General features: G+C 42.5%; 1 protein-coding gene across 1 annotated transcript; it reads left to right on the top strand.

The window, feature by feature from the left end:
• The first annotated feature begins 5,870 nt into the window (after positions 1–5,870).
• On the top strand, positions 5,871–18,125 carry CD5L (CD5 molecule like). Its single transcript, XM_006159060.3, has 6 exons — positions 5,871–6,064; positions 8,235–8,261; positions 12,953–13,276; positions 15,019–15,360; positions 15,926–16,246; positions 17,716–18,125. The coding sequence occupies exons 1-6, from the start codon at positions 6,037–6,039 to the stop codon at positions 17,718–17,720; spliced, it is 1,047 nt and encodes a 348-aa protein (XP_006159122.1). The 5' UTR covers positions 5,871–6,036; the 3' UTR covers positions 17,721–18,125.
• The last annotated feature ends 5,667 nt before the right edge of the window (positions 18,126–23,792 follow it).

Raw genomic sequence — 23,792 nt, 5'->3', positions numbered from 1 at the left:
TGCAGTGACTTACACCTGCTCACAGTCATACAAGTGAAAAAGTGGCCAAACTCACCTGACTCTTACAGTCTAGATCAATAGCTGATAGAAAATCAGACCAGGAGAGGCCTGATTCTTCTGAAAACCATGCAGAATGGGAACCAGCAGTTAGCGTAATGGCTATGTCGCTGGACTCCCACGTAGTCGACCGCGGTTCGCGTCTCAGACCCGGTGGCTTAAATCTCACGCCGGGCGCGTGTGCGTGCGTGCCCAAGATCCCGAGAGGAGAATGGAGGAGAAGGGATTGCGGCATGACCATCCCCTCTGGGGGGTGATTTCTCGCTTTCTGTCTCTATGTCTCTCTCTGTCTGTCTGGCGAGCGCACGCGCCCTATAGCGAAAACCTCTCCAAAAAAAAAAAAAGTAAAAAAAAAAAACCATGCAGAATGTCAGTCCCAGCCATATGGACAAAACCATGTGGACCAGAAGTGGAGCCAAGGGATGGCATTTCTGCAGGATCTGAAGGCTCAGGACCAGTCCGTGGCATAGTGGGTAAGGAACTGGACTCTCATTTGGCCAGCCATGGTCCAAATCCCAGACTTGGTGACTTGAAAATCATGCCAGGCATGTGCGCATATGTGTCCAAAATCCCAACAGAAGAATGCAGAAAAAGGGATTGCGGTATGGCCGCACACACCCCAGGGGTGGTGATTTCTCATTTTCTCACTGTCTCTCTCTGGTAAGCACTCATACCCTATGGGGGGAAAAAGTTAAAAAATAATAAAGGCTCATTGATGGTTTTTATTTGACAACATAACCATTCATGCCTTCATTTATTGAGTCAATAATCATTTATTGCACTCCCAGCACAGAAAATACAAGGGGAAATAACTTGGGTAGTTATTTCACTTTCATGGAGGCCACTAATAATTGACATACTCAACTATTTGTCAGAAGGGATTCACTGTGTTGTCAACCTTCGAGACATGGAGCGTTCCCCTCCTGAGAGCACCCCGCTGAATGTCTTCTAGCCTTGAAATGTGCTATAGATCAAGGCCTCCAAACAGTATCTATTCCCACACAGCCTGCCATCTGTGCCTGCCTCCCTGTTCTGGGCAAGCCTCTTACTAACTGCTTCTCAATGCTCTAAACGCCTTAACCTCTGAAACGTCCACCTTCACTTTCTTCCTGTCTTGGGCACAGTTATTATTCAGAACTGCCCCTCCCCTAAAACCTTAAATAGTCTTCTCCAGTCTCTGCACAACTTCTCATAGCCTGAACTTTCTAACACTCTCTTCTCTCTTGTCCCTTCCTCATTGGGAATCCCCTTTCCCAGGTCTTATTTCTGTTTTCACTTTTTATCAGCCCATTTCCTGACCTTCTCCAGCCATGTGTGCTACTTGACTTGGTCCCTCAGATAGAACCTCTGGCTTTATGAGCCTCTCACACCAACTCTCTGACTACAGCCTAAAAGGATCACACAACTAGACACATTAATATCAATATCAAATACAGGCTTTTCAACCCAATGCTGAAAAAATAGATATTTTGCTGGTCTTTATTCAGGGTTCCTTTTCTTCTCGGTGATTATGTTAAACACTGTGCCTGTTAAGCACACTCTTTTATTTCTATTCAGCTCTTCTTCTGCTCTCTTCATTGGTGCAGTGGTCTCTCTCTCTCTCTCTCTCTCTCTCTTTTAAGAGTTGATTTTTTTTTTCCATAGGGCATGTGTGCCTGCCGGAGAGAGAGAGAAATAGACACAGTGAGAAGGAAAATGAGAAATTACCCACCGGGAGGATGGCTATGTCACAATCCCTTCTCCTCCATTCATTCCCAGGATCTGGTTCATGCACACACACACACACACCTGGCATGATTTTCAAGCCTCCAGATCCAGGACTTGAACCACAGTCAACCATGTGGGAATCCAGTGACATAACCACTATGCCATCTGCCGGTCCCTGGTGCAGTGGTCTCTTAATGAGTCTCCCTGACTCATTAATAGTCCTTCCCCATTCCAATGTCTCTCTGCATTGCAGTCAGAACACACTCTTTTGTAAATTAAATTAAAATTTTAAAAGTGTTTTTGCTATATAGCTCATGTGCTTGCTGGAGAGAGACTGTAAAGAGAGAGAAAGAGAAAACGAGAAATCATCCCTTGAGGGGATGGCCGCCGTGCAATCACTTCTCTGCCATTCTCCTCTTAACATTTTGAATATGAATGCAAATGTGCTTGGCGTATTTTTCAAGCTGCCAGGTCTGGAACTCAGCACAGTCAACCATGTAGGATCCAGCCACTGTCACCTGATTGGGCTTCAGAACACTCTCTAAAATGCATTATATCTTTCAGTGACTTCTTGTATCTTATGGGATAACTATCTTTCTGACCAAAAAAACAAAAATAAAACAAACAAACAAACAAAAAAAAAAAATAAAACAAAAAAAAAACAAAAACCAAAAAACAAAAAAAATCCAAAAACAAACCAAAAAAACCCCCAAAAACCCCAAAACAAAACCTTTCCTTTTTTAAAAAATTAATTGTGAGAGGGTGTATGCATTTGCCAGAGAGAAAGAGAAAGGAGAAAACACCCCTTCCCCAATGGGGCATGGTCATGCCACAATCTCCTCTCCTCCTTTTCCCTATCCTATTGAGATTTGGGGCACACACATAACCAACCATGTTTTCCAAGCCTCTGAGTCTGGGAATCAAAACAAAGTTGGTCATGCGCAATCCAGCTGCCTTAATCATTTGGATATGAGATAAGCCCCTCATGGTCCTTTCTTTATGTTTTAATTTTTGTTAATGAAATACCATATGAGGCAAAATGCAGTGGTCTCTCTCTCTCTCTCTCTCTCTCTCTTTTAAGAGTTGATTTTTTTTTTCCATAGGGCATGTGTGCCTGCCGGAGAGAGAGAGAAATAGACACAGTGAGAAGGAAAATGAGAAATTACCCACCGGGAGGATGGCTATGTCACAATCCCTTCTCCTCCATTCATTCCCAGGATCTGGTTCATGCACACACACACACACACCTGGCATGATTTTCAAGCCTCCAGATCCAGGACTTGAACCACAGTCAACCATGTGGGAATCCAGTGACATAACCACTATGCCATCTGCCGGCCCCTGGTGCAGTGGTCTCTTAATGAGTCTCCCTGACTCATTAATAGTCCTTCCCCATTCCAATGTCTCTCTGCATTGCAGTCAGAACACACTCTTTTGTAAATTAAATTAAAATTTTAAAAGTGTTTTTGCTATATAGCTCATGTGCTTGCTGGAGAGAGACTGTAAAGAGAGAGAAAGAGAAAACGAGAAATCATCCCTTGAGGGGATGGCCGCCGTGCAATCACTTCTCTGCCATTCTCCTCTTAACATTTTGAATATGAATGCAAATGTGCTTGGCGTATTTTTCAAGCTGCCAGGTCTGGAACTCAGCACAGTCAACCATGTAGGATCCAGCCACTGTCACCTGATTGGGCTTCAGAACACTCTCTAAAATGCATTATATCTTTCAGTGACTTCTTGTATCTTATGGGATAACTATCTTTCTGACCAAAAAAACAAAAATAAAACAAACAAACAAACAAAAAAAACAAAATAAAACAAAAAAAAAAAAAACAAAAAACAAAAAACAAAAAAAATCCAAAAACAAACCAAAAAAACCCCCAAAAACCCCAAAACAAAACCTTTCCTTTTTTAAAAAATTAATTGTGAGAGGGTGTATGCATTTGCCAGAGAGAAAGAGAAAGGAGAAAACACCCCTTCCCCAATGGGGCATGGTCATGCCACAATCTCCTCTCCTCCTTTTCCCTATCCTATTGAGATTTGGGGCACACACATAACCAACCATGTTTTCCAAGCCTCTGAGTCTGGGAATCAAAACAAAGTTGGTCATGCGCAATCCAGCTGCCTTAATCATTTGGATATGAGATAAGCCCCTCATGGTCCTTTCTTTATGTTTTAATTTTTGTTAATGAAATACCATATGAGGCAAAACTTTTTTTCTCTCTCTCTTCGCTTTTTTCACTCAATTATCCATATGTGACAGGAAGAAATGCATCTGGGTAATGAAGCCTATGGTCTCTTGTAAGTTAATCTCGATTCAGGCCACAAGAAGTCTTTCATTCTTCAAGTGAAAATTCAGTAGGAAAAGGCTGGCTCCTGCAGGGGTGAGGAAAATACAAAGGATCCCAGTTCCTGTTGAATATGGCTTCAACAAAAAAGCTGATAATTTTGAGTCTTTTCTGTGTCTGTAACTGTATCACTTCAGAATCTAAAGAAAGGGCATGAGTAATTAGCATTTACAAATCTATTCATAAGAGACCCTCAGTTATCTGGATCTTGTTGCTTTTGGCGTATCCTTCTGTGCCTGTACCTCTCGACACACCAATGACCCCTGACCTCTGACCACCAAACGGGCTGTGATCCAGCCATTTCAAACTATTTGTAGATCCTTACCTGGGTCTATCTCATGTGCACACGCAGAATAAAGCCATTTTCCATTCTGAGTCTCCGTTACACTCATCCTTTCACCTCTGCTCAAGTCTTACCATCTCTATAAAGTCTTCTCTGATTAACCCCAAGTAGAGACGTCCACTTCTTGCATTGTGTCCCCACTGTTTATTTCTTTCTTTTTTCCTTTAAGGTTTTTGCCATAGGGCACATGTACTCACCAGAGACAGACAGAGAAAGTGAGAATTCACCCTCCATGGTGGATGGCCATGATGCAATCCCTTCTCTTCCATTCTCTTTTTGGAATTTTGGGCATGCACAAGCATGTTCCTGGTGTGATTCTCAAGAAGCTGGATTCAGGGCTCGAAGCACAGTCGGCCATATGGGATCCTGCACCTTAACCACCATGCCTCCTGCTGTCCTCTCCCCAGTGTTTCTCATACTTTCCTCTCTTGTAGCAGTTTTCCCATGCTTTTACAATTAGTAGGTTATATTCTTTCAGAGTGCCAAGCTATGCCTTATTCACTCATGTACTTTCTCTGCCCAGTGAATTGCCTTGAACTCATGGACACTAAAAGCTTTGTACTGAACATAATAATAAGTAAATGAAGAAATACAGGACTAAAAATGAATGCCTACAATAAACCAAGCTTTGTGCTGAGTGACCTGAATATTACAAAGAATCTAAAATATCTCACGGCAGAGGGAAAAGTTATCCAACTTGAAACAGCAAGGGTTATGTTAGCCTATGAGGGTGGGCAGGCTGGAATTGAGCAACAGTTGGAGTAAAGCTATACTTACTGATACAGCAAGGCGTTGGGGCCCGAGGGACCTGGGGTCATGTTGCTCAATCTGCATCATATGTTAGACCTAAGGACCACCTGAGTCTAGTGATCATGGTGCTCATGACACAGGACCTGTTTCATTCAGCTTCCAAAGACAGGCATACACTAGCACAAGCACAGAAGAGATCTATGCACGGACCCTTTGCTTAGCACTGGAAAGCTGGTTTGAAGGTAATAAAGCTGCATTTATATGCAGAGATTGATGCCTTGACCCTAGAGCATGTCTAAGGAGATGCACCTCCAAGGGCAACTCTGCATCTGCTCTAGTTTCCATATTCTCTAGGCACTTCCCTATGGAGTAAGAGAATCAGATTGGCCTACTCCTCCCACACAGCACGCTTGAAGGCTGAGCACTGCCTGGCCTTCTAATGAGAGATGCTGCATTTTTGGTACCTGCCTTTCCTATGGGAGCTGTCTCCCCTGTTTACATGGAGAAGGGGTAGAAGCAGAGATGGATAGAAGTGGGCTCACAATGGCACGAAGTCATGATAGCCTGAGTTTGTGTGTGTGTGTGTCATTTCGGTTTTGGCATCTTTCTGCCAGTTCCGGCCACCTCCCTTCCTCTAAAGCATGCTGAATTCAGCAATTCCAACTCTATAAGCCCTGTCCCCTGGGCTCATTGGGTTCTGGACATCTGATAATGCTGTTGCTGCACTGGGGTCCTGCCTCTATTCCCTCTCTTAGTCAGAACTGAATATTGCTGCTCAGACACCTTCGTCCAGACGTAGATTTCCACGCATCACCTTCAGCTGCCTGGATCATGGCTCTGCTCTTCTCCTTAATCTTTGGTGAGTATCTCTGCTTCTGTTGGTGTAGGCTTTAGAGTTTTCTGGAATGCTTATTTAGAAAGTTCTTTCCCTGCCCACCTGGCACAGATTTGGGTATCTTTTGTAGTGTGGACTTCTCCCTCCCTTCTAAATATGCAATGGTTCTATACTCTACCAAGCCCCTTAGTCCATTTTGATTACCAGATTTTCTTTTCTATTTCCCTATATTACATTAAAAGACTTATGGTAGTTTATCCCATTTCCTTTTTTACATCTATTTTCTTAGATGGACTGTTTATAAGGAGACAAGTGAAAGGACCCTGGGTAGCAGCAGGTGGAGTCAGGGAAGAAAGCAGAACAGCAGGGCATGCCCTTTCTACTGATGCTATTGTCCACTTTCCTCTGAAAAACGTCTAATACAATGTTTCCCTAATTTTCTTCAGTTTACTTATTTATTTATTGTTTACTCATTTAGCTCTTCTGAGAGAGAGAGAATCCCCAACAGGGTCCTGAGGCCATGATTTGACCCCAGACACCAGTCAGTCCAGGCTCATGGACACAGATGTGCCCAGCATACTCAGGAAGGTCTCTGGCCTGGAACTTGAAATCTTTCTACGTGAGAGTATTAATTTTACCTCTGTGCCTCCAACTGATCACCTTGGTTTCTGATTGCCTAGGTTACTCTAGAGATTAATGAATCCCCAAAAGATTAATTAATTAAATCTCAAAATTAATTAATCAGGAGGTTTTAGAGCCAAAGCGACCTGAGTTTCAATCCTGGATCTTTGATTTTTTTAGCTGTCTGCATTTGTAGGTCACCCTACCTCTCTGCTATTTCATGCTCTCAGCTGCGAAGTGGAGATAGTACCGCGTTTCTCAGAGCTTTGTTAGGAGGCTTTGCACAAGAGAACCAGCACAGGACATCTACTGATGCCTGCTGAAACTCCACCCTGATCAGTCACGTCCATTGCTGTTGTCCTTGATGACAGTGAATTGCAGAAGCCCACACAATCTTTCAGTGGGCCACCTGTGGAGGGTGCTGGCCATTTCTTAAACATCTGAACTTTCCTACAGCAACCAGCAGCTAGCCCTGCCGCTCATGGGTGTACCAAGGAGCCTCCCAGCCTCAACTGCAGTCCCGCCTCCTTCATGAAGTCTAACAGTTTATGACACATCAAAGTGATATAGAATTTGAACTTCAGTGTTCATAAATAAAAGTTGATTGAAACGTAGCCCTGCTCTCTCATACTACTGTACAATAGCAGACTTGAGAAATCGCAGCAGAGACCAGGTGGTCCATGAAGCCTAAACTATTTACTGTCTGGCTTTTTACAGAGTTTGCCGATCTGCATCTAAGTGCAGTGCCAGTGAGCACAGGAGTGCCCTGCCCCTTTTCTCCACTTGCTGGATCATCCCCAGGGCATTATTGCCTTTCCCTCCAATGCAGTCTCCCGAAGGTTTCCAGCAGTCTTTTCTGTTGAGTCCAGAGGCTGCATCACTGCTCTTTCACTTTAGTCTGGAGTAAGACTCATCATCTCAAGAAAAAAGGAAAGTTTATTGAGAACAAGAGCTCCTGGCATCTGAAGCTGCAGGTGCCTCAGCACTTGCCAGGAGGGAGGGGATTTCTTTTATAGGGCAATTAAACTATTCTGGGACACTGTATGCAAGACCAATATGCAGGGGAGTTTTAAAAATCTATCTCCAGGATTCCTTCGTGTCGTTGTCTGCTACTCCCTGGGCAGTGTGACCTTGCAGTAGCAGCACCTGGAGTGGAGGCTCCTGCCCAGACCAGTTCTGCAGAGGTCTGGCCTTGGCTTCTTATCAGGCCTGGAGCAATAACAGATGGTGCTCAGAAGAGCTTTACTGAATGGGACTTTACAGCAGTAATAGCCAATCAATCTAATTGACTAGAACAGAAAGCGTAATATATCCCTGCCAGTGTGGGGTAAGCCACCATCACAGGGAAAGGGGAAAGGTTGGGTCAGTTAGCTGTGGGACAGTTGGACTGAGTGGTTCCTAGTCAGTGTCCTTGTGTTCTTCAATGGTCTCAACAGGACTGATCTCAGAGGTCCTGTGTCTACCACTCCAGTCATCTCACAGAGTTTGGCAAGGGCCTACTAGACAGTCACGTGTGCTTTGAACGAGCCTTGGAAATTGACTCTATGACCTCCTTTTCTTCTTTCTTCCCCAGCTATTTGCACTGGACCTGGCCTATCAGGTAAGGCCTTTTGGGATTCTGGAGGAGAAAGCCTCCAAGCTCAGGAGAGGGGAAATTTTGAAGCTTCTTAGACCATGGAAAAAGACTCATTCAAAACGGGCCCAGTAAACTCCCTTTTTGGTTTCTTATTCAATCCTCTCTGCCCTTTGCGAGTGAATATCCTGCACCAGACGGGGTTAGGGTGGTTATACTGCCAGGGAAGGCTTGGCCCGCAACTGAGTTGGCGATAGCTTCACCTGCAGAAGCACTGTTCCCCCTTGAGGGCTTATCTGGGAAATGAGCCTCCTTTTCCCCTGCTGGGTTCTAGCACATCTAGGTCCTCCTGACAAGTTTAATACACGTTTTGTTTTGTTTTGTTTCATTTCGTTTCTGAAGGGTGTATGAGCTTAGCAGAAAGAAACAGAGATATGGAGTGTGCGTACGAGAGAACACCCCTCAATGGAGTATGGTCGCATTGCAATCCCTCTTATCCATCTCACCATCCTGTCAGGATTGTGGGCATGGATGCACAAGCACCCAGCATATTTTTCAAATTGCTTGAGACAGGACCTGAACCACTGGGTTGGCCGTATGGGATCTGGCTCCCTTAACCACCAGGCCATGGTGCTGCCCTAAAAATCTTTTATTTGAATTAAAAATGCATCTGCTCGATACAGTACATGACTTGATCAGATGAGTACTGGCTTAATTTCAGCCTCTGTTGGTTATCTCCTGAAAAGAAGTTTTGGGGGGACCAGCAGTTAGCGTAATGACTATGTCACTGGACTCTCATGTAGTCGACCGCGGTTCGAGTTCTGGAGCCGGTGGCTCAAACTCATGCCGGGTGCGTGTGCGTGCGTGCCCAAGATCCCAAGAGGAGAATGGAGGAGAAGGGATTGCGGCGTGGCCATCTCCCCTGGGGGGTGATTTCTCGCTTTCTGTCTCTCTGTCTCTGTCTGTCTGGTGAGCATCCCCATCAGAAAAACCTTGCCAAAAAAAAAAAAAAAAGAGGCTTTGGACAATACAGAAATTGTACACCCAAGGAAAGACTGGGGTGCCCAGAAATAAATGGTCTATGAGAGAGGATGACTATGATAGTGCAGACTATCACAGTTGTGGATCATCAGTTTCTTTTATATTATACCTCCAGGTACTACTTTTCATAATTCCAGAGGCTTTATCATACAAGCTCTGCTGTGTGTGGGGAACATCCTTTTTTTTGGGGGGAGGGAGAGGCTTTTGCTATAGGGCACGTGCACTCACCAGAAAGAGAAACAGAAAGCGAGAAATCACCCCCCAGGAAGGATGGCCATGCCACAATCCCTTCTCTTCCATTCTCCTCTCAGGATCTTGAGCACACATGCACATGCATCCGACGTGAGTTTAAGCCATCGGGTCTGGGACTTGAACTGCGGTCGACTACATGGGAGTCCAGCGACATAGCCATTACACTAACTGCTGGTACTGTGTAGAGAACATCCTATATCCTACTGGATGCAATTGATTCTTTAAGGAGAGCTGCTTTTGGGTTCTCAACTCAACATTCAGATTAATTGGTCTTTTATCTTGACCTCCAAGGCTGTCCTTCACTACTGGTGCGGAGACAACCACTGTCCTTACAGCTTCCTCAGGATGCTGCTCCTCCACCCTCTGTGTCCTTTTCTCTCTTTCTTTCTTTTTTTTTTTTTCATAGACCATAGCTTAATTTATTTTTAGCACCCATCATGTCATGGATTAATAGGGAATAGTTTCCAGAAACTCAAGCTTCTTTCTATTGGTTCTCACCAAGTTTGCTTCTCTGGATGGAGCAGGTTGGCACTTCAGTTGAACCCAGGTCCCTTTCTCTTTGACTTCCTTCTCCTTCTGGTCATTTTCCTTCACACGTTTTAGGAAGCTATCTCTGCTCTTAGAATGCTTAGTATGTTTAATACACACATGCATTCTCTTGGCAAGAATTTTGCCCTTAACTTGTTTGTTTATGACAGTACCAACAGCATACTGGGTAACTCTTCCAGTTTTGTCATGGCAACATTTGTGGGGCATTCATTTTTGAACAGGACTCATTCCCTTGATGTCTACAATATCACCTATCTTATAGATTCATGTGTATGTGTCAAAGGAGCCATTCCATGTTTTCCAGAAGGCCTAGAGAACATATATCGGGTGCCTCTCCTCTTTTCCTTTGTGTTTGTCAACTTGATGAATTACCAAAAGATGACGGTTCTGGCCAAAAGGGTCTGGGTCTTTTTCTTAAGCTCTCTGCTGATAAAAGAAGCTAAAGACACTACCCAGGACACCGCACCCCGGTGACCTCCTCTAGTCTTTTCTCTGCCTTGCAAATCTTTTCTCAGTCCTTTTTCCCCACAAGCTGGATTTTTTTTTTAATACTTACTCTCTTTATTTCTTTCTTTTTCTCTTTTTCTCCTTATTTTATCTCTTTCTTTTTTTTTTTTTAAACATATTTCTTCTTTGCCAGGGACTGTTTTAGTCTTTTCCACTCAATGAGAAATAAAAGCTTGTTAAAAGGGAAATTTTACAATCTGTAATAGATAACTTGTGTACGATCCTGATAGCTACTATTTCCTGGAGTATACAGTAATGCCAGTACAAACTCGTCTTACATACAGTGACTCCAAAATTATTTCCAGGTGACCCTTTTTGAATTACACTCATTCTATGATGTATAAGCCTTAAAACAGGTATGCAAAAAAGTATACTTTTTCTTAATTGTTATGGGTAAATTTAATTTCTATTTCTAGCCTCTATTCATCACACTGCTCTGCTCCTCCTAAAAAATTTAAGGAGGAAATGAAGAGAAATCTGCAAACCAAACATCAACTTTCCGATGCAGTTTAAGATCATCCAGACAACAGTTTTTTCCCCTGGATCATTTCTCCTGGATTGAGACCAAGTTCTAAAGATTTGTGCGGAGCTGAGACAAGGCAGGCAGTGGGAATTCTGGTCCTCATGAGTCATATTTCATTCGTACAGGCACCTGGGCCATCCCATGAGGCCATGCTGATCTCCACTAAGTTGTCTGTATCCCAACAGGCCTCTGATCACCAGTACAAATGCACCTTCTCCTAGTGCACCATGCATAAATGCATGTCAAATTTAGCCTTTTGCTACATTTCTCTGAGGCTGAAAGAAACTTGGCATGCTTCCCTCAAATCCCCTAAATATAAGTTCTTGAAGGGCTGAAATTCTGTCTTGTTTGTCACCATCCCCTGAGTTCATCAAACAATATCTGAAATATAGTATGTACTCAGCAAATGCTTGTTTTTCTTTCATTTGTTTGTTTTTTTTGTCTTTTTTTTCCACATTATTTATTATTTGTTTTTTTGTATATACTTTCAATCATATTGTTTGGCTTACAATGAGACCATTTCGATATGTGCACATTTCTCCCCAGACCCATTGATCAAAATATCTTTAACAGATAACACCACGCCTCCCCATCCCGTCAATGCTCTACCTCTGTATCCCTTCTCCAAAGCAAATGCTTGTTACGTGATCAGCTCTTTCACACTACACAGTTATCTCTGCTCTTTTAGGTCTTGGTGGAAGGAAGAGAATTACCGTTAGTCTTTTCCACCCCCAGTGTCTAGTCAGGAAGCTGAGTCAAGTCCTTGATTCTTCAGAACTTATCTGGAGGCTTTGTGGTGCCTCTTTTCCATCCCTGACTCTCAGAATCTTCTAGACAAGTATTGTGGCTGAGATGCTGATGCTGATGCTGATGTTTTATTTGCCCTGCGTCCTCCATCTTTTTTTTTTTTTTTTTTTTTTGATTGTAGTCATTGAACATGGGAAAATGTCATAAAAGCAGCAAGAGTGGGTACAGTAGGAGCCTGTTAGTGGGAGAGAGAAAGTTAAGCTGTTCGGGCTAGCTCCATAGCTCTGCAGTTAAGGGAGCCAGATCCCACATGGCCAACCATGGTTTGAATCCTGGCACTGGTGGCTTGAAAAACACACCAGGTATGTGGGTATGCGTGCCCAAAATCCTGACAAGAAGAAGGGATGGAGACCTTATCAGAATGACCTTTCCAATTGATATTTCTACCCATATTCTGACACAACCACTTAGGTCATCTTTAAGAAGCTTCATACTTTCTCTACAGTTTTTCTCTTCTTCTGAGCCCTCACCACCAACATCCTGTATGCTTTGTTCATATCAATGTAGACTTTTTCTAGTCCGTTTCTCCAATTCTTCTAGCTTGTGCCTATCACCAGTTCCACATCTGCTACCACATTTTCGGGTATTTGTTCGATCAACAGCCTCACTTCTCAGTATCAGTTTTTGTGTTTGTTTTGTGGTACTAAAACAGAATACCTGAGTCTGCATAATTCCTAGACAATAGAAATGTATTTCCCATTGTTCCAAAGGCTGAGAAGTCTAAAATCAACAAAATGGCAACTGGCAAGGGTCTTCTAACTACATTAATCCATGGCAGGAGATAGAAGGGCAAGAAAATGCAAGAAAGAGTAGAAAAGGCCTCCCACTCCATTGGTAACAGATCTACTTCTGAGATAATAAACTCATCCTGTGATAACAGCATTAATCCATTCATGAGGGTGGTGCTTACATGGCCTATTCCCTTCTTATTAGGTTCCACTTCCCAACAATTTTGGGTGGGGTGATTAAGTTCCCAACGAATCCTCTTTTGGACACATGTTCAAGCCATAGCCCCAGCTGTTATCCTTTCTCTTTACAGAGTCTTCACCCAGACTGCGACTTGTTGGAGGCCCCCACCGTTGTGAAGGAAGAGTGGAGGTGGAACGGGATGGCCAGTGGGGTACTGTGTGTGCTGATGACTGGAACCTAGAGGCTGTGGCTGTGGTATGCAGGGAAAGAGGCTGCGGAGAAGCCAAGGAGCCTCTCAGTGGTACTGCATATCTGCCTTCAGAAGACAACGAACAACAAGTTCTTATACAAGATGTCAGTTGCAATGGGTTGGAAGATACGCTGGATCAGTGCAAGAAAACCGAAGATGGATTCAATTGCTGGAGGAACCATACTGCAGGGGCACGGTGTGATAGTGAGTATGAGGGCATACAGGCCAACTACTCTACACCATGCAGCCTCCCTTGTCAGTCTTTATTCCCTACCGTGGATTTTCACACAATGCCTAATTGGCCCCGTATTCTTCACACTTTCTCAATTGTAAGCACTGGAGACAAATATTTTCTCACCTAGAGTTGTTATTTTACTTGGTTGAACTAATGTTTTTCTCCTAGTTTCAGTCTAAATGAAAACCTGTTTGCCTTCACACTCATACATTAACAAAGATGTGCAGGTATCCAGCAAACACTGAATGTTTGTTGACTAGTATCCCAAGCTGGGGAGGGGGGACTTATGGGGGAAGAAAGGAGCTCATACAGTGTAATATGGCTTCAGTTTCAGTTCTCAAGGAGACTACTATTTAGTTAGGTAGACTGGAGGCACTCACAGAAAATCAGCACAATCAGATAGATGATAAATAGATTGATCCGCATTCCTTATGTCTTTGGTCTCTATGAATTGATAGTTTATTGTCCTATGTATACATTCTCCTCCATTAGACTGTGATGGGACTGTGTCTGCCCAAGGAACTTGTTACAAGGGAAAATACCACTTTGTGCCCTGACACTGAGGTCTCATTTCTACGTTTTAGGAAGATTGAAGGTTGGGATAAGTAATCTTGGATGCTTGGTTTATAATATCAACACTAACCCAAAAGGTTATACACACACACACACTCACACACACACACACACATATATATAAAATCTCAACCTTTCTTTTTTTTTTTTTTTTTGAGAAGTTTTTGCAATAGGGCACATGCCCTTGCCAGAAAGAGACGGAAAGACAGAAAGCAAGAAACCACCCCCCAGGGGGGATGGCCACACCACAATCCCTTCTCCTCCATTCTCCTCTTGGGGTCTTGGGCACACATGCACACATGCCTGATGTGAGTTTAAACCACCAGGTCTGGGACTTGAACCACAGTCGACTACATGGGAGTCCAGCAACGTAGCCGTTACACCACCTGCTGATCCTCTCAACCAACCTTTTGTGATGAACAAATGAAAAGTTAAATGTGAAAATAATTGGGAAAATTAAATATGCTACAGAAATAATTATTGATTCAACCTGGAACTGAAAACCTAAACTTAAATTTATTTTCATTAAAAAAAAAACCATAAGTAATTTTTAAAAATTTAATTTCATTGATTCACTCATCTATTATTTATGCACATATTTATGAGGTATGATGTGATCTTTTGATATATGTATAAGTTGTTTCATGATCAAATCAGGATATTTAGTATACTCATCATCTCAAATAACTATCATTTCTTTGTGGTGAGCTCATTCAAAATGCTTTCTTCTAGTTATTTTGAAATATATAATACACTCACTCATTCTTTCAGCAAGTGTCTATTAGGCAGTACTAAGCTCTCTCTAGTATACATTATCATGAAACTCCAGGAGCTGAGAGATTTGTACATTGAGCCCCTTGAAAGAAATGATCACTTCCTCTTTTTTTTTTTTAAAGTTATTTATTTCTCCCATGCATGAAAGAGATGGGAAAAGAGAGAGACAGCATTCCCAACAGGGTCTTAATGCCCCAATCCACCCCCAGCTTCAGCCAGCCCTTAATAGTGAGCATGCATATGCCCAGCAGGGAGTCTCTAGATGTAAAACCAAATCTTCCCATGTAGTCAACCTGGCAGAGTATTGGGTTTTAGGGCTATACCACTGTCAAGTCCTCTATACTTTCTCTTTCTTTCTTTCCAGATCCAGAGAGCTCTATACCTCCAGTCTTAGAGAGCGTGAGGCTGGCTGATGGCCCTGGGCGCTGTAAGGGGCGATTGGAGGTGGGACACCAGGGCCAGTGGAGCACTGTATGCAAAGCAGGCTGGAACCTCCAGGATGCAAAGGTGGCATGCCGGCAGCTAGGATGTGGGCGGGCCGTGTTGACCAAAAGATGCTGCAGCAAGGCTACCCAGGGCCAAGGACCCATCTGGCTAAGCCAGATGTCATGCTCGGGACAAGAAGCAACCCTTCAGGACTGCCCCTCTGGACCTTGGGGGAAGATCAGCTGTACCCATGATGAGGACACCTGGGTTGAATGTGAAGGTAATGCCTCTGAATTCAGAGACCAGGTTCATTCACGGATTTGCCTAAATAAAATCCCATTTAAACAAGATTTATGGAGAACTACTGATGCACCAGGCAAGCTTTGCAAAATTATTTTACCATGCTGATCATCGATTATCTTGTTTTTAGCATGGATATAATAATACTTGCCTTTGTCTTTAAAAATGTTTTAAATGATATGAAGCTTTAAATAATATTAAGTTCATACAATGATACGAAGTGTTATTACATTGACATTTATATAACAGGGACAGGTCACGTCATTCCATGTATTTTTTAAGTTCTTCAATTAAAAAAATACTAGAGGGACATTTACAGATATCAGGTTTATGAAATAGATGGAGAAATGAAAAGATCCTAGTTAAGGAAACAGATCAGGGCCACAGGGTCTTGAACTTGATGAAGACCTAGGGAAGGCACTCTAATCCCAGAAACACATATGGAGAGTTTCAAGTGCTGATGAGGTCTGGGTGAGGCTGTAGATGATATTATTTTTTCTATTTGCTCTTTTCTCCAACTCCCATCTTTCTCTTCCACCCTGCAGAGGCCTTTGACTTGAAGTTGGTAGGAGGAGACAGCCTCTGCTCCGGGCGACTGGAGGTGTTGCACAAGGGTGTGTGGGGCTCTGTCTGTGATGACGGCTGGGGAGAGAAGGAGGACCAAGTGGTCTGCAAGCAGCTGGGCTGTGGAGCCCCCCTCTCTCCATCCCCCAAAGCCCGGAAAACCTATGGCCTGGGGGTTGGACGCATTTGGCTGGATGACGTCTATTGTTCAGGGGAGGAGCTCTCTCTGGAGCAGTGCCAGCACAGGTTTTGGGGGTTTAATGACTGCAGCCACAAGGAAGATGTGGCTGTGATCTGCTCTGGTAAGTCCTACAGATGGATGGAGTTCATGAGGACAATGGAGGAAGAGGGGATAAGGGTAGCTCTACAGTGTGATAGAGCTGCCCACAGTCATCACCTGCTCCAGGTTTACTTCCAGGATACGACGGGCATTCTAGTAGGTTTCCTTTTTATGGGGGAGGGAGGAAAAGCAGGTACATGGGTAATGTAATAAGTAAAACCACAGAGTTATTGAAGATGAGACCAAAGGTATTTAGGAAAGTATCAGATCAATACTTTTATTAAACAGGAAGAAAGTGAAAGTTAGAGAAAATAAGCAAATATCCAAAATCATAAAAATAGTTTTCAAATCATATAAAAGAACTATAATGAATAGTCTTTACTCCCAACTCAGTATTAATTCTCTTAGATGATCCTCCAACCCTCAAATCCTGTTTAAACTATGGACAATGGTCCCACCTCATTCTATTTGTTGTCACTCCCCACATTTTATTTATTTATTTGTTTTTATTTTTATTTTTTGGAGAGGTTTTTGCTATAGGGCATGTGTGCTCGCCAGAAAGACAGAGAGAGACAGAGAGACAGAAAGCAATAAATCACCACTGGTGAGATGGCCACATGGCAATCCCTTCTCCTCCATTCTCCTCTCAGGATTTTGAGCATGCATGCACATGCACCTGGCATGAGTTTAAGCCACCAAGTCTGGGACTTGATCCATGGTTGACTACATGGGAGTCCAGTGACATAGCAATTAAGCCAACTGCTGGTCCCATTACTTCCTACATTTTAAGTGAGCCTGTGAGAGCAGGTCTATGGTCAGAGGCTCTTTGAGTATGTCCATGAGTCTTATCAGAGAGACTGGCATGGCAGACTTAAACCAAAACCTCTTTAGGGAAATGAAGGGGAAAATCCTGCAACAACTTGGGCAAAGAAATTCAAGGGCTGCCCCTGGGTGGCTAACATAAGAGAGTTCCAGGTTGTGTACTTAGAGTTGGGAGTTGGCTGTGTAGGGCTACTTGGCTGAACAACTAACTCTGGAACTAGACAAGAGCTAATAGTCGACCAAGAGGTATGGGGAGCAGTTGGTGCTCAGAAAAGAATGAATTTAGTGGCAGAAGCTCAGGTAGGGGTTGAACCCCACTGGTGCTACTTTGAAGCTGTACAGTTTCTAATAGCCACTTACCTGCTCTGAATTAAGTACCTTTACCTGTAAATAGGGAGACACCTTTCCAATTAACTTTAAGGACTTCTGCAATTAAGTGAAGATAAGACATATTTAATATGTGTGAAGACTGTGATTCACACAGAGACTGGCTGAATAAGTCCCCAGATTCTGCACCAGATTCTGACCTGGCTCACATCAGTGTGAGAAAGCGTGTAGCTTCCTCTTTCCTATTCTGGACCCCAGTCTTCCTTAGCTGATTTGGTCTTACATGGAATAATCCCTTCTGGTCTATCTCCATCCTTACACATTTTCCTCTTTTCTTTACAGAATAGTATCCTGGTCTTCTTGGTATCCTGGTTTCCCTGACCCCTGCAAGTACCTTTGTGTCCTCCTGGATTATCCCAGTGCTCACACTGGGCCTCAGGCTTCAGCCACCACTCCCTACCCCTGGAACTCTGAACACTGTTTCTGTATTGCCATCAGAGCCAATCACCTCCATCATTGCCTTGTGAATATGGGTTTTTGAGTTTCTTCTTGCTGGGGGAGATGAGCTACCATTCACCTTGTGCGCACTGCTGACTCCTCAGCATTGGTTCTGACCCTTCCCACCTCTTCTCAATCTGCCTAGAATCCTCAGGCCTGTCACTTTGATCAACTGTACAGGCCATTACCAAGGTGAGATCTATGCGTGTAAACCTGAAAAGAATAAAACAACACATGGAACCTTTGAAAATGAAGGTGGGTCAACACGTTTTTGGAACTTAGGAGAAAACATAGCCTCTTTTTGAACTATTCTCAAACTTCAGATGATCACAACAAATAGTAACACCTCACTACTCTGCTGTTTCTTGGTGAAAATAGACTATCCTTTCAGTAGCAGAGCAGAATTCTGTAATCCTAGACCCTTTCATGCCACTTAGAATAAAAATGTTTCAGGGGCAGCAGGTAGAGTAGTGGTTAAGGTGCTGCACTCCCACATGGTTGACCACAGTCCTAGACTGGAGGCTTAAAATTCATGCCGGGCGTGCATGCATGCATGCCCAAAATCCTGAGAGGAGAATGGAGGAGAAAGGATTGTGGCATGGCCATCCTCCTCCCTGGGGTATGATTTCTCAATTTCTCTCTCTGTTGCCCCAGCAAGAACATGCATTCTATAGCAAAAAAATTCTCTAAAAAAAAAAAAAAAAAAAAAAGAAAGAATGAGAGAAAAGAAAAAACTTTCATCCTCTGATTGCCTCAATAAAACGCCTTTACTACTGATCCCTGTAGAACCTACCAACATAGTTGATATTTAGCAAGAGGAATCTCATAACTGTATTTTAATTTGTCTAGGGAAAAATGTATTGTTACTACAGAGAAGTTAAGAAAGTGGATGAAAGAAATTGAGGAGATTTGAGGTTGTGCCTCATGTCAATCAGAACATATTATAATTTTCTCAACTGATTTGGGGACTATGCACTTGAGGCAAGCAAAAAAAAAAAAAAAGAATCAAGACTTAAATATGAAAGAAAGAAAGAAGTAACAAAGAAAAATATGAGAGCCTGCTGACAGAGGGAGCTAGAGTCTTGTATACTGGCTGTGGGATTCCATAGCTATTAATGACACTAGAGTGTGTTCCTATTTCCTCAACAACTGTTCCATTGTCGTTCAGTTGAATGAATATTTAAGGGCTAATACAGGAAAATAGATGGAGAAACCTAGTGTTATAGAAGAAAAGAAAATGCCTTAACTAACATTTTGGGACCTACCTTTCTACTCAAAGAAAATTTGCCAGGGTAGTCCTGTAGCTCAGCAATTAAGAGAGCCAGGTCCCACATGGTCAACCACAGTTCAAAACCTAGCCCTGGTAGCTTGAAAAACGCACCAGGCGCATGTGTTCCCAAAATTCTGACAGGAAAGAATAATAGAGGAAAAAGGTTTGCAGCATGACCACACCCCGTTTGGGGGCACTTTCTCTTTCTCATTTCTCTCTGGTGTGCGCACACACACGTACACACACACACAAGTACACTCATACACTCACATATATATATATATATATATCCACACATATACATATATGTATACTGCTATATACAAATATCTATATGTACTTATATGTATATTTCATCTGATATGTATATATGTAAATACATATATGGAAGAGAGATGTTACCTATTTCTGATAAGTTCCCACAGGTCTTTCTCATTTTCTTTGCAGACTAGGATCCTTTCTTTTACTTGGTACCTGGAATTAGGGCCATGCTTAACTGCCTTGAATGACTTACTGAAAAACCCCTTTGTGCTCAGTAAAACAGAACAAGGCTAGAATTTCACACACACACACACACACACACACACACACACACACACACACACAACTTTGATTTCCTCTTAGCTTCTACATTAAAATTTCTTTTGTAAAATTTCACCCCAGTAAGACCCCTGGGAACTAATAAAACAAAAGTAACAGCTCTTGGAGGAGATTCCACTGGGGAAATCCCACCTCCAAAATAAGACTTGACAGTAGCCTAACAGGTAGTGTTAGTGAGTCTAGTAAGAATGTGTCATAAATGGTGGAAAGTAAAAGCTGAACAACAAAGTTAACATTGGCCAGTTAGCACTGTCCAGAAAAAAAGGTTGTGGCTGTTCTCATGTGGTTGTTCTCATGTCCAATGTGGAGAGAACCAAACAGTATTTCAGAGCTTAAAACGATTTGCATAGTGACAGTGACTGTCAGCACTCACAAATATGCATGTTCTCCTCTTCTTCTCCTATAACAGCCCCTCTATCCCTCTCTCAAACACACCAAAGTTACTAAACTGTAAAGTTTTTCAGAAGAGGAGGTTTCTGGAAGAGGAATTATCAGATACTCTGTTTTGGACACATTTCATCTGATATCTATTAGAACTGCGTGCAGAGATGCTAAGTGAAAGTTTAGGGGATACAGTCTAGGAATCATTGCGTATCTGTGGTATTCAAAACTATGAGACTGGAGCCCTTCGATCACAAGAAAATGAGGAGACTGAAAAGAGAAAAAATCCAAGGACATTTAACTTGGTTTCCCCTGAGACAGGAACTTGGGTGCAGGTTTTCTGCTGTGTAGTTATCCCTGGAAATACATGTAAGGAAAGTGAATAGGAAAGGAATACCATCCAACAAAGGGAGCATTAATGAGCTGCTACTACTGTGGGCATCTGGGACTCCATCCCACTGGGGGAATCTTTTGAGGCACTGTGTAAAAATCACTTCAAAAATTTGGGGGCTGGCAGGTGACGTGGTGTTAAGGTACTGTACTCTCATATGGCTAACTACAGTTTGCAGACCTGGTGGCTTGCTTTTTCACTTTTCATCTCACTTTCCCTGTCTCTCTCTGGTCAAATTGAAAAATAATAATAATAAATAAAAATAAATAAGTAATTATTTATTTTAAAAATCAAGTATTTATCTACCAGTTCCCATAGCTCATTGACTAAGGGTTGCTTATTGGTGGTAAGCCCTGTGCATAGACTGAACAAACTATCCGTAGAAAAACTAAGACACGTGTGCACTTGAAATGGAACACTGTCAGCACGCACAAGACCTGTCCACCACAGGTGGAGAAGACAGTGAAGCAGGAGGAAACACGACTCCATGGTATCTTTGCAGACAAACACAGAAGGTGTTTCAAGCAGGAGATATGTATTGGGACCAGTAGATGGCATAGCAGTTAACGTCACTGGATTCCCACGTGAAAGGTTTGAGAAGGGAATAGAACAAGAAAAGCTAATAAAGTTGTAATAACAAAAACTGAATGTGATGGTGGCATTTTACTCATCGATTAGGGTTTGCAACTAAGTGACTCCAGTCCTTATGTGACCTCCCAAATCCCCAGGTTGAGGTCTGAAATGGTCATTTATCTCCCTCTCTGTGGCTCCCCTGAAATTACCTGTGGTGGTTAATTTTATGTCTTCTTGACTGAGCCACTGGATGTACGATATTAACATTATACCAGGTGTGTCTATGAGAACATTTTCAGTTGATACTAGCATTTGAATCAGTAGAAGACTGAGTAACACAGATTGTTCTCCCTGTTGTGGGTGGATATCATCCACCTATTGAGGGCCTGAATAGAAAGAAAAGTTGGAATACGGAAAAATTGCTCTACCTGAGTGCTTGAGCTGGACATTGATTTTCTCCTGCCCTTAGGCAGGCACTTACCCTTGGCTTCCCTGGTTCTCAGGCTTTTTGACTTAGGTTACAATGTACACCATCAACTCTCTTAGGTCTACGGCAACTGGACAAAGATTGGAGCTACACCACTGACTTTCCTGGATCTCACACTTGCAATCAGTAGATTGTGGGACTTCACAGCCTTCATAATTGCATGAGTCAACTCCTTATAGAAATAAATCAGAGCACATAAGTCCAGAACCATTTTTTCCTATTTCTATGATAAGTTTTCTAAATTGGCTTTGGGGTTTCTGGAACTGACTCTCTACCCTGATTAGATTTAAAATGCTAAGGACTTTATTTACAATAGTAAAGATAGTACTGATATTCCACAGTATAAATTGGTAAGAGATTGAAAACAAATATCTGCACTGATATTCATAATCAACCACTTATAAGAAGAAAGAAAGAGAGTGGGATGATATGACACTTTAGAACATCTGGGGGAAACTAATGAATTGAATGAGGTTGGTTGGTTACTCCTAATGTTACTAGACAAGATGGCAGAGGAAAAGAATGAGCTCAGGGATTTGAATTCCCAGTTCAAAACTTCAAATTATTTTAACAATTCTGTATGCCCTGACAAAGACTTTCATCTCCTGTAGCTACAGGGCTAAGATTGCTGAAAATCAAATGTAGAAACTTATTGTGCCACTAACTGAATTTCAACTCAAGTTAAACCCCCAGGCTTGCACAATGTCTACTGTTAAAAGCAGGCACTGGCTGAGAAATAATAGGAGTAAATTGGAATGGGGATGTATGGGGAAACTGATGAGGTTGGGGACATTTGCTCTTATATTCTTATTTTATTTTATTATTTGACAAATCAAGGATATTACCACAAGCATCATTTTCTGCCGGGACCTGTTCATTTTTTTTTTTTTTTGAGTAGGGAAGACTGTGGATTAGAAATAGACACAATAACAAATACACAAAGACACACACGTATAGAAAAGCTAGGATCAGGTGGGCACAGCTTCTCTGATAGAAAAGTTGCAACCAGAACCAGCCTCAAGTTTATTCTTTTAAGGGGTATGGGGGGAGGGAACATGGATCTTGAACTTCAGCTGTGAAATATTGCTTTCAGAGACTTAAAATGAAGATTTTCTGCTGAGACTTCTTCCTCACTTATTTCTACTCCTACACAGTAAGTGTCTAGACAGTCCAAGTGAACAGGATCTAAACATCTGAATATAATTAGGTTCAGAATATTTCTCAATTCTTGGGACCAGCAGTTTGTATAATGGCTATGTCACTGGACTCTCATGTAGCCAACCGCAGTTCGAGTCCCAGTTCGGTGGCTTAAACTCACACTGGGCACGTGTGCGTGCATGCCCAAGATCGCAAGATGGGAATGGAGGAGAAGGGATTGCAGTGTGGCCATCCCCCCAAGGGATGATTCCTCGCTTTCTGTGGCTCTGTCTCTCTCTGTCTTTCTGGGGAGTGCATGTGCCCTGTAGCAATAAAATAAAATAATATTTCTCTATTCCCACTGATTCTGATGCACAAAGAGTGAGAACAGAATGGAAGAGAGATTGCAGATCAACTCCTCCTGCATACCTCTCACACAGATTGAACTTCAAGAATTAGAAGAAATGCACCATCCATCAGATGACTAGATATCACCTCAGGGTCACAAGAAATATGGAAAAACAAGAAAATACCTCTCCTCCAAGGAAAAATAATACCTCTTTTTTATCCTCAGACAGTATGATGAAATTCATGGGAATGTCAGATAAAGAATTTAGAATGTACACAGAGATGGAAGAGAAGAGAGACAATTAACTGCCAAAGAGACAGGGGAAAGGAGCTGACGAGCTTCAGGAAGTGAGGAAATTCTTGCAAGATCTAAAAGAGGAAATTCACACTATAAAAATGAATCAAATGGACCTGTTAGAGATGAAGACTATAATACAGGACGTCAAAACTGCCCATAATACAGGAAGTCAAAACTGCCCTTGAAAGTATTAAAAGCAGAAGGGGAAGAGACCCATAAGGGCATTGCCAATCTATTCCATAAAATCCTGGAAGAAAACTTTCCAAACCTAGAAAGGCATTCAAAGATCCAGTCCTAAGAAACACGAAGGACCCCCAATAGAATCAACCCAAGAAGATCTTCTCCAAGACACATTATAACCAGATTGAGCAAAACCACAGATGAAGACAAAATATTAAGATTGGCAAGAGAGAAACGTCAAGTTACCTACAAAGGA

This window comes from Tupaia chinensis, unplaced genomic scaffold, assembly GCF_000334495.1.
Source record: "Tupaia chinensis unplaced genomic scaffold, TupChi_1.0 Scaffold000623_1, whole genome shotgun sequence".
NCBI lineage: Eukaryota > Metazoa > Chordata > Mammalia > Scandentia > Tupaiidae > Tupaia > Tupaia belangeri.
Note: the sequence above shows the minus strand (reverse complement) of the source record. Positions and strands in the feature narration are given on the sequence as shown.